Here is a 15,313-nt window from a genome sequence, read left to right as displayed (position 1 = left end):
AGGTGTACTGTCCAAAAACTTGTTTTGCACAAAGCGGCCTCCTGGTGGCGCTATAACAGGCCGTTCTGGAAATTTTGGGGCAGAGGTTCATCGTTGGCATCCAGGGAGTGTGTGTGCAAAATGTGGCATCGACCGGGTTAACAGTGGCGGAGATTAGCTGTTCACAGACGGACACACGGACGGACACACGGACGGACACACGGACGGACACACGGACGGACGGACGGACGGACGGAGTGCAAAACATTAACATTAACAGTAACAACAGTAACATTACATGTTGTATACGACCTCACTGCATGCTGACCTTTGACCTCGCTTCCTTCTGATCTGCACTGGATTCTAAGTTCAGCATATCGGACACAGAGCTGAATATCTGTCCCAACGCCCCTCCAGACAACAGACCCTGTTGCTCCAACTGAGCGACAGAATCATCTACTGCAGATTGCAGAGCTTCCACGGAGGAAGCGGAGGTGCTTTCCCGTACCTGAGGAGAGATAAATAAATAACCAGCTCCACTCATTGACTCCAAGCCTATATACAGTTGGGTGCCACCGATATTGTCCCTTATCATTTGACCCATTTAGGCCTGACCTCAAAATTTAAAAAAATCCTTCTAAATCCTCCAGTTTTCTGAAATAAATATTTTCACGATTTTTCAAAAATAGCAGACCTACAAGCTCGTAGCGCGCCACTCGGTGGCGCGCTATGAGCTTGTAGATCTGCTATTTTTCAATAGCTAAATTATAACATAATGTTTAAAACACCAAAAGGGGTTCCCGCCCAAAATGGGTTAACTGTCCTTTTGCGCAGATCACGCAAACCTCAGCAAAAAGAAAAGGACAATATCGATGGCCTCCAACTGTATATACTGCATCAAGTGAACATGCTGTTTTCTAATGTTGCTGTAAAAATGATGTATGTCTGTGACAGATGATGACAGACCTGAGTGACGATAGTTGCGTTTGTCGTCTTGTCTCCATTTTTCACAGTCACTACCACAGATATACTGTAGTTGTCATTCTTATCTCCAAGCGGAAGGAACACAGACTTCACTTCATTCATTAAACTGCAGCGCAGATATTTGCCTGAAAAGACAAGTAGTCATAGTTTGAGACTCATTTAAAGGTATAGGGTAAAGTGATATTTTTTTGGTTAAAACAAACACACAGGCGTTTTGTTAAAAAGGTCACTACATTTGTGATAGTACTCATTGCTATAGATTAGAGTGTTTGTTCAGTCACAGTGGTCTCCTTGTCTCTCACCTTTAATAAACAGAAAATAAATGTTCAGGTTGTTTGCCAATGTTCAGCCAATCAGGAGAGAGTACCCATTCAATTAAAATAACTGATGTGATAACTTGTAGATTTTTTGGAAAATGTTCAATATGTTTGCCTATAATAAAATGCCCAAAAGTGGTCTTCATTCCAATACTGGAGCAACACAGTCTGCAAAACATAAAGTTATGAGCGCTGATGTTTAGAGCGGACACGTTTAAATCTTAACCATTGGCTTAACCTTTATTTAACCAGTAAAATCACATTGAGACCTATAGTCTCTTTTACGAGTGCGCACTGGCCAAGAGAAGAGGCAAATCAATGTTACACAGCTCTGCCAGTAACAACAATACAGGACATGACAAAGACAAACATATGACATCCGTAATACCAAGAACCTACGACCAGGGAGGCTCAGAGAGAGTCTAAGTAGCTAACCGAATACAGACAGATAATAAAAAGACTAATAAGAACAATACATCGTGAAACTACTAAGATAATATAAAACTAAGATCACAGCATTTGCTACTCGTCAATGCAGGAGCAATGGCTGGAGAGTGTGTGCCCAAGGCAATCCTCTTAAAGGTCACTAGGGGGATCAAAGAAGCCAATTTTAATCTGGTCTGTAGATCGTTCCACGCCCAGGGCCCAAAACAACTGAGAGTGTTCTCTTAAATTTCTCTGTTCCTCTCATCTAGACTCAGCTATTCTTCCCCTTCAGAGTATCAGACACATTGGTGAGATTGGGACACTGCCAGTAGGCCAAAGAGTTTTACACTTTTTGAAATATTTAACTTTAATGTTATAATGGAAGTCCAATGGGGCTCTGATCAGGCTGAAACCATGCCATAGATATGTAATAGACACAGGCTGACCAAATGAAGTCTGAGATCCACAATTGGAGCCACGTAGTTCCCAAGATCCACATGATTCAAAATGTTCTAATCATTCATTGTGTCTGAGCTGCGAAAGTATAACCTAATCTAACCTAACACACATTTCATAAAATAAAGTATAAAATAAATAAAATTCCCTCCCACTAGTCCCACATGCACTGATCCACTGCCATCTTCTCTGTTTCTGGCAAGAAACCATTTTTATTGTTTAACTAAAGAGACAAAGAACATTGATATTGTCTTCTCACCTGTATCTGTACTGTAGCAGAACTGGCATCTGCCTGTGGAGCAGAAGGAGCTGGTCCTGCAGGTAATACTGAAAGCATCCAACACTGTTCCTGACGTTGGGGAGATGCTACATGAAGGGGAACCATCACTAGTAGCTTCATCATCATTCTCTTCATCATCCCTGTCAGCAGCCCCTGGTTTACGTGACCTGAGCTTAATGACATATCTAGAAAAGCCTGGTTCAGTCTTTCCTGCAAAGAAATAAATGATTGAATTGAAGTTCATTCTTTAAACTAAAGACATACAAACAAAAGGAAAATGAGAAATAACCTCTCCAGAAGTTAAGCAAGTCGATCATAGTAAATGTAATGCTTGGCGGTGGCTCAGGGGTAGAGTTTCCAGATGGTAACCGCAAGGTCGCCAGTTCGAACCCGGGCTCCCCCAGAGTTAGTGTCGAAGTGTCCTTGAGCAAGACACTGAACCCCTAATTGCTCCTGATGTGCTGGTTGGTACCTTGCATGGTTTCCGCCACCATCAGTGTATGAATGTGTGTGTGAATGGGTGAATGTAATGCACAATCTATGTAAAGCGCCTTGGATAAAGGCGCTATATAAATGCACCATTTACCATTTACCATTTTGATTTATACTTAATCACCGGAAACAAGGGACTTTTAAACACTGTTATTTTCACAAGCATATGATCATGTACGTACTGTATGCATATGATATGTATGTATAAATGAGGCAGAAGAAGGAAACACACCATAGGCTATGACTTTGAGATTTACGTTTGCAGCCTTTGCATCTTTAAGATGTTGGCTAGATACTACGTAGTCTCTGTCACCAGCCTGCTCCTCTATGAGTGGTCGTGTTTTGGAGTAACAGTCTTTGAGGACTCCCTATATGGGGGGAAATTGGACAGCATAAAAAAGTTATCCTTTTCACAAAAAGTTAATTAAGATGTAGATGTAGCATATTTGAGTGATTTATAAGCACGGTCGAGATACCTTCCAAGGTTTGGGGTCCTCGATGTGCCAAACTACAACTGGGCAAGTTTCTGCACAGGTCAGTTTCAACTTTATGTGGTTGCTTATATTTACTGGTGAACAATTATCACAACTGTAAGAATGAAAGCAAAATTGTAGCCATAAAATAATCATAAGAAACTTGAAAAAGGCACTTAAAAGTTAATGCATGTTGGTGGACATTTATTTCATCATGCAGTGGTTGATCCAACAAATGGACTGATCTATTGACTTGAAAAATAAAAAATAAAAATAATAATAATTGTCATCACCATATAAATGTCCAAAAAAAATTACTTTTAGAATACATCAAATCATTGAATGATTTACCTGATGGCGACACCTCTGAATTTCTTTGGAGTCACAGTGATGCACTGAGACACTGCTGCAAGATCAATCCATTTCCTAAACCATGGTGTTTTTCTCACAGTAAATGTGTATTTAAAATATTCAAATGGACCTGGGAGGCAGTCTTTCTCAATTACATGAATTGTGTCAGTAGAATTGTTATTGCACGTACAATTTCCATCTGTATGGACAAAAGCATTGGGAGAAGTAAAACCACAACAATAATAATGATATAAATAATAACTGTATGTTATACAATATTAATATTATGCATGTACTGTATGTTTCACAATGATCCACAATATGCAGTACACACTTAATAATCATTATATTAGCATATTACTATTTTAAGTTTTTCTTTTTGCATATAGAGTGGGATTATATGTTGTAGCATAAGTCAGATAACTATTTAAATGTTTTAATATACTTACCACATTTCCACTCAAACCTGTTTCCCTCAGTAGGTAACGTTTCAATTCCAGTTACCTCCAGAGTGACATTCTGAGTGTGGTCGACCAAAACATCTGGACTAACGGTGATATTCAAGTAATCATTATCCGTCTAAAAACAAAACAAAGTAAGTCAGCATATACAATCTATTTATTTTTTTATTTTTTGGGGGCTCATACTGTATTGTTATACCTGAAAAGAATAACCTATAGCCCAGGTTATCAATTTACATCATATCTCTGGAATAAGTCTATACACACACAGTGACAAAAAGGTACAGTCCAATAGTGCAGGGGTTCTCAACCCGTGGGTCGCCAAATTATTTTGGGGGGTCCCCAAATAAATAAATAAAAAGTCTAGCCATTCTAACTGAATGGCTAGAAAATGGAAATGAAGAGTTTACATATAGTACACATAGTACATGCACCTTCCCTAATGATTATATCTGGTTTCAGTATTTATTTATGGTGTATTGTCTCTATTATTAAGGTTATTGTAGCAGTCAATTTATATTGGGGGTCGGGAGGGGGTCCCGAGACATTGCCAAAGCATTTCCGGGGGTCCCCGGCCAAAAACGTTGAGAACCCCTGCAATAGTGCACAAATCTTTGTGATAATTCCATAAATACCGAGTTTGAATCAATTTTTAGTGGAAAGTCAGAGTAATTCTGACAAGCGTTCATTATCTTCGTAAGGTCCAGATCCATATCCACAGCACTGAAGACATTGCTTGCTTTTATTTGTACATGTAATTGTCCTGTAACAGAACAACAGATTATATATATATTGATCAGAGCATTAAGGCTTTCACAATCACATACATTTAATTATTGTATGGCTTTTACACAGTATAACTTGAGTACCTTCGATTGGGCTGGAGAACGTATATGTTGTCAAGCTACCATTCAACATGTCCCTGGTCTCAGAGAAGGTGTCAGAGTCTCCGGTCATAGTGAAGACAAGCTGCACAGGGGTTCCATGTTCCAGGGAGACGCCAATGATGAGATCTGAGGTGTTTGGACACTCATCACTCTCTGACATCACTGAGGCCTGCAAGCCTTCAACAGGCTTCAGGAGACATACGTGCAGCTCTACGGACACTTCAGGGCTTGTGAACCCATTGGACGCACGCAGAGTCAGCACGTGACACCCGAGCCCAAGCTGCTCGGTCACCTCTGCTTCCACTGTGATGTTCTGAGGGACGGGTCCAATGTGAGCTGATGAACTCGCAAGCAATGTGTCTCCATGTTGGATCGTATAGGTCACATTTGTGCCTATATGACATCAGAAAAGGGACCATTCAGGAACGTGCCCAGGTGTGGAACATTTAGAGCTGTAACTATGGATTATGATGATCACATGATCGGACGTATCTGATCTACAAGCTCACAATACGTTGTGATGCAACCAACACACTGTCAGCTATTTTCATTTGAAATTTATGAATATCTTTTACACTTCTAACCTATAATGACATGCCCAAAATATTGATTCATTATGAATTGATTGTTATTAAATGAGCGATTATTGATTATTTTGTATACAGTAACTGTACACTTTGAGGGCGTTAAATTGATTGATCAAACGATATGCCCTGCTTAATACGATATACCCGACATTTGTTTTATGTGTTTAACGTATTTAATATAATTAAAAAGAAACTCCGTCTTTGCCGCGGAGCAGGGGGAGAGACCTTCCTGTTATGATGACGAAAGCGGAAATCAACCCATGCGCTGGGCTGCTAGGGCTTCTAGGAATTTGAGGCCAATGCAAGTGAACGGGGTACAACACCTCATGGAGGAGGGTCTTGTGGTGCGGTCTTGTGGCGTACCAAGATGGCGGGTGGTGCGATCGTACATAACAAACGGAGGAACCTATTTTCGCCGGATTTTCACGGATCAAAAGCCCAAATACTTCAGCGTATGATCTAAAGGTAATAAAACAATCTCGGCAGCGTAGAATACTTGATTAAAATGCGGGTAACGCGTAGTAAGCAGTAGAACTGTTAAATCAATTAGTTCGATTAACTTTTACAGGTACATTATAGCCTCCATTTTCACATATCTTTGATCTACTTACCCCTCTCTACTTGGACCTGGATTTGGAAAAGGTTGCCATAAAGCACATTGCATTTGGTGCCATTTGTTTCCAGGTCCTTGCTGTAGCACTTTAGAACAGCTAACTTCCCAACAGGCTCTTGGATGGTGATGTCCTTCTGGGCTGTGACGTGCCAGTCACTGGTGGAACACTCCACTTGAACCATGAAAACACCTGGACGAGTGTAGTTGTGAATCAAGCTGCTCTCCAGCCTGATAGAGCAGAGAAAGTATACATTCATGTGTATTCAGAGACTGTATAATATCTATGATATAGTCCGAGTCTAACTGGTAGTGTGTGCTATCTTACAGGCCCTAACCTTTGACCTGAGATCACATTCTAAAAATGTCTTCTACATCCTGACAGTTTTCTGAAAAAGCTATGTTTCTATGTCAGTCGTTCTTCGATTTTTCAAAAATAGCAGACCTACAAGCTTTTAGATCTGCTAAGTAAATTCAGCTAAATAAATTCACTTTCATTACATTTTGATGAATTGAACATGGTGGACCCTCTTGTAAACAAGTGTAATGCTTAATTGGGTCGTCCACTCACAGTTAACAGTCTTTGTATTGAGTTTGTGCTTGAAATGTACTGTAATTCTGCAAACTGTAATTCTACATATTTCAATCAATCAATCAACATTGAACTGATTTCTAAAATCACAACACCAACATAAATAAAATCAATTGTACTCTGATAGAACTGCAGTAATTACTAGCCACACACACACACACACACACGCACGCATGCACGCGTGCCCGCACACACACACACACACACACACACACACACACACACACACACACACACACACACACACACACACACACACACACACACACACACACACACACACACACACACACACACACACACACACACACACACACACACACACACACACACACACCTCCCTATTTCGGCTACAGAAATCCCTCAAGGGACATTTATCTAAATTACTTTATCTTTGTTATCTTTATTATTGCTGTTGTTATGTTGCCGTTAGCACAGTATTTTGGACCTTGCCACCTATTCTTGATATTGTTTTTTTTTTGTTACACCAGAGAACTGCAGTCAGTGATATATCCTGAACATACTGTAGCCATTTCATCTTCCCCAAATTATGTACCAGTACTAGTTATTTTTACGTATATATTGGCAGATTCCACTTTTGTTTGCATTCATGATGCTACAGTTTGATTTTGAGACCAGCTGTTTCACCATCTGAAGAGAGTTGAAAGGAATCAATTCTTCCGGATAGCAAATCGAGCACAGAAGTAATTACAGATAAGATGATAACAAATATTTGGACTTAAATCCTATAACCCAAGGCTCTATAAAGAAAAAAAATCCAACATCTATCTATCTATCTATCCATCCATCTATCCATCCATCCATCCATCCATCCATCCATCCATCCATCCATCCATCCATCCATCCATCCATCCATCCATCCATCCATCCATCCATCCATCCATCTGCCCGTCCGTCCGTCCGGTTAAATGTTCTGCACTCACTCTGATGGTGTGTATGGATCAATGGTGTGTCCGTCTCCTGTATTAACTCACTCTGATGGTGTGTATGGATCAATGGTGTGTCCGTCTCCTGTATTAACTCACTCTGATGGTGTGTATGGATCAATGGTGTGTCCGTCTCCTGTATTAACTCACTCTGATGGTGTGTATGGATCAATGGTGTGTCCGTCTCCTGTATTAACTCACTCTGATGGTGTGTATGGATCAATGGTGTGTCCGTCTCCTGTATTAACTCACTCTGATGGTGTGTATGGATCAATGGTGTGTCCGTCTCCTGTATTAACTCACTCTGATGGTGTGTATGGATCAATGGTGTGTCCGTCTCCTGTATTAACTCACTCTGATGGTGTGTATGGATCAATGGTGTGTCCGTCTCCTGTATTAACTCACTCTGATGGTGTGTATGGATCAATGGTGTGTCCGTCTCCTGTATTAACTCACTCTGATGGTGTGTATGGATCAATGGTGTGTCCATCTCCTGTATTCACTCACTCTGATGGTGTGTATGGATCAATGGTGTGTCCGTCTCCTGTATTAACTCACTCTGATGGTGTGTATGGATCAATGGTGTGTCCGTCTCCTGTATTAACTCACTCTGATGGTGTGTATGGATCAATGGTGTGTCCGTCTCCTGTATTAACTCACTCTGACGGTGTGTATGGATCAATGGTGTGTCCATCTCCTGTATTCAGTGTGCAGGTCAGGTTTCCCTTGTAAGGATGTAGTAGCCACTTGACAGTGATGGTCACATTGTCAAAGACAGCAGCCAGCTTACTCATTAACAGGTGGAGTCCTGAGAGGAAGAGAAATGCCTATATGAATAATTATGGAAATAGTTTTTGGCCTCTAAGCCACTGTTTCCCAATTATTGTTATGGGTCAAGACTCGAGTAAAAATCCCATTTTCTTTTCCTACATTTAAATATATATAATTCAAAATATATATGAAAAAATAAACAATAAAAAAGTAAAAATTATTGTATACATTTTAAAACGAACAAACAAATCTAAGACATTTCACAAATAAAATAATAATTAAGTAGTAGTGAAAATAGCTGATCTACAGTGTGCTTGTAGATCTGCTATTTTCACTAGTTTGGGTTCGAGGAAAACGTTGAATCCCCTTTTGGGTCTCGCTCAGGTCTTTTGGGTCTCGCTCAGGTCTCGACCTGAGAAGTTTGGGACCCACTGCTCTATAAGCAGCTGTCACACAAACTTGACAATCAAGTTGAAAATCAATCCATGACATCTGCTCCAAATTGTGATATTGGGTCTGTAACTGATAACAAGTTACAGATGATCCATGAGCTTCTTACAAAGTACAACGTCTGAGTTGTCATGAACTCTAGTCTAGCCAATAAACATCAGCGTAAGTGGACGAGTAATTATTGTGCTTTAAAAATACAGTGTGATAAAGAGTAAAGGATAGCAAGTAGACGTCGCCCTTTACACTGTACACTACAGGGTGTGATGAGGTCAGATCAACATATGGAATGTCAGAACAGGTCAGCCCCATACTGAATATGGAGATCTAAGGGTGGCAGCGGGGGCAGTGTCTTGAGTGTACAGGGTTTGATGAGGGCCCATGAAGGTAGGGCCGGGACTTAATTTGCGGGCCTGTTGAGACAGGCGTGAGAGTGTGGAAGTCGTACTGCATGGGGCAGATCTGTGTGTGCACACACACATCCGCCTGGGTGACGGCAGACTGCTGGGCGAGAAAGCTGTCGCTTTGGCATGGGATCAACTTTGACCAAAAAATGCACAATGAAAAAACAAGTATGGACAAGGGTTCATGGCCATATATAGCGTGTCTTGGAGACATGACTAGATGTGATATCACAATGCGTGACCATATATGCAGACATTCACGTATATGGGCTTAATATACCTGATAATGTCATAGTGATGTCACGAGACCTGGGCACAATATATGGGGGCTTTCCCCATGTATGGGGATGATGATGTCATAGTGATGTCACGAGACCTGGGCACAATATATGGGGGCTTTCCCCATGTATGGGGATGATGATGTCATAGTGATGTCACGAGACCTGGGCACATGGGGGCTTTCCCCATGAATGGGGATTTTGAGTGACGAAAAACGCACGATTCCATAGTTAATAACTGTGAATAATATATAGATATTGTCAAAGCCTAACAGTTCATGCATGCCTACATATATGTTAGTATTGACTTTGTCTACAATTTGTATTGTACTGTTTTCATAACATAACATTGTATCAAGTCAATCTCTGTCAGATGTTAGCGGACCATCTTCTGACCATTTTTACAGCGGTAGTCCACTGACAGATAACTTCCCAGCCCAGGGCAGGGTTCACCAAAAGACCCTCCGTCTGCAACCGCCTGGCACGCCTGCAGCCCATGGCAGTGACCTGTAGAATACAGAGTGATCAATGTATTCATGGTTTTATTCATGCCTGCAGCCCATGGCAGTGACCTGTAGAATACAGAGTGATCAATTTATTCATGGTTTTCGACTGTACAGTTGGGTGCCACCGATATTGTCCCTTATCATTTGACCCATTTAGGCCTGACCTCAAAATTTTAAAAATCCTTCTAAATCCTCCAGTTTTCTGAAATAAATATTTTCACGATTTTTCAAAAATAGCAGACCTGCAAGCTCGTAGCGCGCCACTCGGTGGCGCGCTATGAGCTTGTAGATCTGCTATTTTTCAATAGCTAAATTATAACATAATGTTTAAAACACCAAAAGGGGTTCCCGCCCAAAATGGGTTAACTGTCCTTTTGCGCAGATCACGCAAACCTCAGCAAAAAGAAAAGGACAATATCGATGGCCTCCAACTGTATTCATGGTTTTCGACTGTATATCTTGAATTTCATCACATTAACCCTGGTATTGCTGTTTTGGACCAAAAATATATACCGGTGTATATATATATTTTTTCAAATATGAAAAAGGAATCTAAAATAGCTGAAATCGCAATTGCATCACACAACACGATTCAAATCTAGTTCCGCTATTTGTTGTATGAGGAATTATACAGGCTTATGTCATTAAACAAGTGGTACTCCAGAACATTTAGATGAAAGGTTTTTGTGTTTACCATGCCTGAAAACAGAAAGGTGTACATATGATGTTAGCCAAAGAGAAAGGCCTATTGCTGGTAGTATTAGCTTGGTGAATGTCACCAGCTCTTCCAGTGCCATTAGCCCCAAACCACTGAGCTGACGTGAATGTGGGATGTCATCTAACACACAACATGTATTTGTTCTCAGTATAATCCTCATATTTAAGGTCACAACACATCTATTTGTTCTCAGTATAATCCTCATATCCATAGACACAGGACAAAGATCTTTTTTGTGTTCGACATGAAATACAAGTCCAAGTGCAGCTTTTGCTGCGATTTTAGAGAGCTGTTAATTACCTGGCCTTTGTTAGACATCTGCATTTACAACCAGAGCAGTGGTTCTCAACCAGTACTGGGCCGTGAAGGCATTAGTGGACCCCCAAATAAGAATGATGTGGAAATTATTTTTTAAACCTTGAAAAATGTGTTTTCTTTTTTTTATAAATCTTAATTTTTATCCCACGATTTTGTAACCCAGTTTTTTCACCCAGTGCCAATTATCTATTGTAATCCTGGGTGCTACACTTCCTCTGCCAACCTGGGGGGGGGGCAGCGGACTGACCTCATGCCTCCTTCTATGCACGAGGAGTCCAAGCTGCTTCTTTTCACCTGACAGGGGGGAATTTCCCTGGTTGGACGTAGCGCGTGGAAGGAACACGTTATTCCGACCAGTTCCTTTACCCTCCGTCAGGCGCCCCGGCTGGCCAGGGGGAGGCAGTTTTAGAGACCAGGATTACTGCATGTTTTTTGTGAGGGTACCTACCCTAGGGGACACGGGGAGAACATGCAAACTCCACACAGAAGAAAAAATGTGTTTTCATAATGATAGCAATATACAGTAGGCCTATAAGAACTTAGAGTATATTATGTTAGTTTCCACCCATTTGACCATTTAATACGGCAAGCCAAACAAGACTGTTTTGGGATTTGGGCCCTGCAGGTCCAGAACAGGTTGAAAACCACTGAAATAGAGCTAAATATTGACCAAACAAGATTGTTCTCCAGGGAGTGCTGACCCGCCGGCGCCAAGGCCTGGACAATCTCCCCAGTTTGCTCATTTTAAAGTTTGGTCTGTAGGTGTTGGTTCTTCCTCTTGGAAGCATGAATGTGCAGATAAAGTTTATGGCATAAATCCAGATATCACTCTTCAATATACTGATGTAGGCTCTTTATACTCCAATATTGTGCATCAGGAGGACATAGTGTACGTCATAGAGAGTGAGTAGCTACAAGAAGAAATAACAGATCTGAGATATGTATTATTGTATTTATAAATAGCATTAGCATGGTTAGACATATCAAAAACAATAGTCTTATCTTGCAGGGGGAAAGTATGCCCCCCACTGGTATTCGTTTGGAACTGGCCAGTGGCCTTGTGGTTAGAGTGTCCGCCCTGAAACTGGGAGGTCAGGGTTTGATCCCTGGCCGGGTCATACCAAAGACTGTAAAATGGGACCCAATGCCTCCCTGCTTGGCACTCAGCATCAATGGGTTGGATTGGGGGTCAAATCAACTAATGATTCCCGAGCACGGCGCACGCTGTGGCTCACCGTTCCAAGAGATGGGTCAAATGCGGAGAACAAATTTCACTGCGGTAACGTCTGTGACTAATCGTACGACTTTGACTTTGACTAATGGCAATAATGTGTTCTTAGACAATGAAACAATTAGAGGAACTTAGCCAAACATTTATTTTGCAGAAGAGTTCTCCACCCTGGTGTAAATGGTCACGTAATATGACCTATACTATATATTCTTTGTCACTCTGTGTTAAATAAACTTGTTCTCCGAGCTCACTTCTTTCCTACAGAGTAGAACTTCAACTGAATCATCATCAGTCACCACCCTTACAAATAAACTTGGGACTACAACTACCGATGACAAAATTCAGAACAAGCTAGGAGCAATCATGAAATTCGTACCACCAAAAGTAGTGCGTCTATCAGCAATTAAGCTCATAGAACAGGACTATACACAGACAACAGATAGATTCTGAATTCAAATCTAAGAATAGAAATGATTAGTTCACAATACCTGTTACTGAATCCACAACATCTATCCAGCTACATTCTTCCTGGGGGGATGCAGTATGTCTGGACTGGCAGTAGTGAATTGTTTTACGGCCGTAGAAACTGTCCTCTATCTCTATAACTTGACCAGAACCACACTGTAATGTAGCATTTTGGCCATCACATGCAATGGACCTCCCAGACTCTATGAAAAACAAAGAAACAAGGTTTTAGGAACACGCACGTACGCACGCACGCACGCAAGCACACGCGCGGCCACACACACACACACACACATAATACGCACAATAAACATTTTAAATATCATACCAAACTGACAAATGAAGTACAGTTCCTGGCTACAATTGTCTGCGGCCTCCCACTGGAAGCCCGACTCCCTCCGGATGTGTCCACATTCTGCTTGTGCATCAGGGCTGTTCACCCAGTTATTATAGCTGATGTCTGAGCCATCCAGCCAAGACAGAGAACCTGATGATGGATACAAAAGAAAGGTTCCATATAAATAATATCCATGCCTACTGTAGTCTATATGTTCAGTTCAAGTGATCTGAACATATAGACACAACAGTTTATTGGCAGTATATACATATCCTTATTTCTAATATTACGATGGTGGAAACATTGTCGCAATTGTGGTCTCGTAAAATATAGTCTAAGGACAATTTAGGTTATAAAAAGAAACAAAGACATTCTGAGAACTAGTGTATGAGCTGACTATAAAACAGAGATTAGTTAAAACAGAGATTAGTTAAAACAGAGTAGGGAAACAAAGGAGGGCTTGTAAATCAGGGGGCATGGCTTGAGGGAGATATCCAAATAGTAAGGAAACAAACAAGTCTCTCGACATGCAAGCTGCCGAAGAAGATAGTTGCTGAGACAACACGCACGCACGCACGCACGCACGCACGCACGCACGCACGCACGCACGCACGCGCGCACACACACACACACACACACACACACACACACACACACACACACACACTACTGCCAGTTTTTGGTGTGATCAACACAGTATTTGAACATTCTATGGATAACATGAATAATATTTCACTAGTCATCACTATGATCACTATTTATCCCTGACCTATACACTGTATCATTCTACTCACGGTCAGTGGCAGCTGAGTCTATGGTCAGGTTCGGAGAGGCGGGTGCCATTCCCAGCCACCAGTCCCTGTCCGGCTCCAGGTGCTTCTGGAGGAACTGCTGGGTTTCCTCATTCAGGATAAAGGTGAGGTGTCCTCCACCCCGCTCACACCACCCCTGGGCACTGAGGAAAGACCGCTGGAGCTTCACAAACTCATAGCATGATCCGTCGAAGACCTCCTGGGATTCTGGGCAGGATAGAACTTCAATCTCATCCTCAGCACAACAGCAGCTGAGCAAAAGCAACATCCAAATCAGCCTGGGAGACGACATAGTGCCGTGCATCCTTCCCATTTGCATCTGTGCAATGCTGGATTCACTTCAACGCGATATTGTCTTTAAAAGGGAATGACGTCAGAATCTCACTGTCACTCGTCAGTGGTTTTATAAGTCCTAACATTAGGCTGGATAGCCGGTCTTTGTGTGTTTTCACATCATTCTTGTGTACAATGGACAGGGTTGTAGTGAAAGGGTATTGAGCGCATTGTGTCAACAGCCTCTGGCCTCTCCCCTGCCTCCATTATAGTAATACTCCACAACCTGCAGAGACAGATAAGCTTCAGACTTAAACCAATTTCAACCCCCAGAGACATCAGTCATTATTAGGACAATTTCCTAACGATTGTATGCTTTGGTCCGATATAACTTTCAGGGCTAGGCTGTGCAACTGGCGACCTTGTGCTTTATATCAAACTGTTGCCCTTTCATTGATCACCAGGGTGTGCTGTCAGCTCATACAAAAACAACAAGGCTGCTGCAATTAACAAAAATCTGACATAGGCTAGCAGGCTGAGGCATTCTCATAGCAGACGTGTTCATGATGTCTGTTTAAGCACTTACAGTAAGTCCTATTTCATACTTTGTCAGTGAAAATACGGTACTACGGTACTATTTTTGAAATTGTTGAGTATGTTCAGAAATGTAATTTATTTCACAGAATGCAAAAACATGTGCAACAATGTTATGAATGTGGACAGAAAAAATGCATGCCTTATTTTTGGTTGCAAAACATTAGTGAATAAAAAACTCAAAGTATGGCCATCGGTTTCAATCAATCAATCAAAACTTTATTTGTATAGCACATTTCATACAGCAAGTGCAACCCAATGTGCTTCACAGATTTACAAATATAAAATACATTAAAGGGAATGGAAAAAACAAAGAA

General features: G+C 41.3%; 1 protein-coding gene across 1 annotated transcript in view; it reads right to left on the bottom strand.

The window, feature by feature from the left end:
• pkd1l2a (polycystic kidney disease 1 like 2a) overlaps positions 1–14,429 on the bottom strand; it is a 29,331-nt gene extending 14,902 nt beyond the window's left edge. Inside the window, exons 1-15 of the mRNA XM_079496400.1 lie at positions 14,112–14,429; positions 13,309–13,467; positions 13,004–13,183; positions 10,139–10,249; positions 8,503–8,650; positions 6,305–6,534; positions 5,089–5,499; positions 4,855–4,982; positions 4,208–4,337; positions 3,759–3,957; positions 3,411–3,522; positions 3,167–3,302; positions 2,422–2,652; positions 946–1,088; positions 308–487 (exon numbers count right to left, since the gene is read on the bottom strand). Of these exons, the coding sequence (XP_079352526.1) occupies positions 308–487; positions 946–1,088; positions 2,422–2,652; positions 3,167–3,302; positions 3,411–3,522; positions 3,759–3,957; positions 4,208–4,337; positions 4,855–4,982; positions 5,089–5,499; positions 6,305–6,534; positions 8,503–8,650; positions 10,139–10,249; positions 13,004–13,183; positions 13,309–13,467; positions 14,112–14,421 (2,808 nt within the window). The 5' untranslated portion in view covers positions 14,422–14,429. The remainder of the gene's footprint in view (positions 1–307; positions 488–945; positions 1,089–2,421; positions 2,653–3,166; positions 3,303–3,410; positions 3,523–3,758; positions 3,958–4,207; positions 4,338–4,854; positions 4,983–5,088; positions 5,500–6,304; positions 6,535–8,502; positions 8,651–10,138; positions 10,250–13,003; positions 13,184–13,308; positions 13,468–14,111) is intronic.
• Between the last annotated feature and the right edge of the window lie 884 nt (positions 14,430–15,313).

Source organism: Electrona antarctica (assembly GCF_951216825.1).
Source record: "Electrona antarctica genome assembly, chromosome: 3".
In the NCBI taxonomy this organism is placed as follows: Eukaryota; Metazoa; Chordata; class Actinopteri; order Myctophiformes; family Myctophidae; genus Electrona; species Electrona antarctica.
The sequence above is the reverse complement of the archived record's forward strand: the minus strand, read 5'-3'. Positions and strand labels throughout refer to the sequence as shown.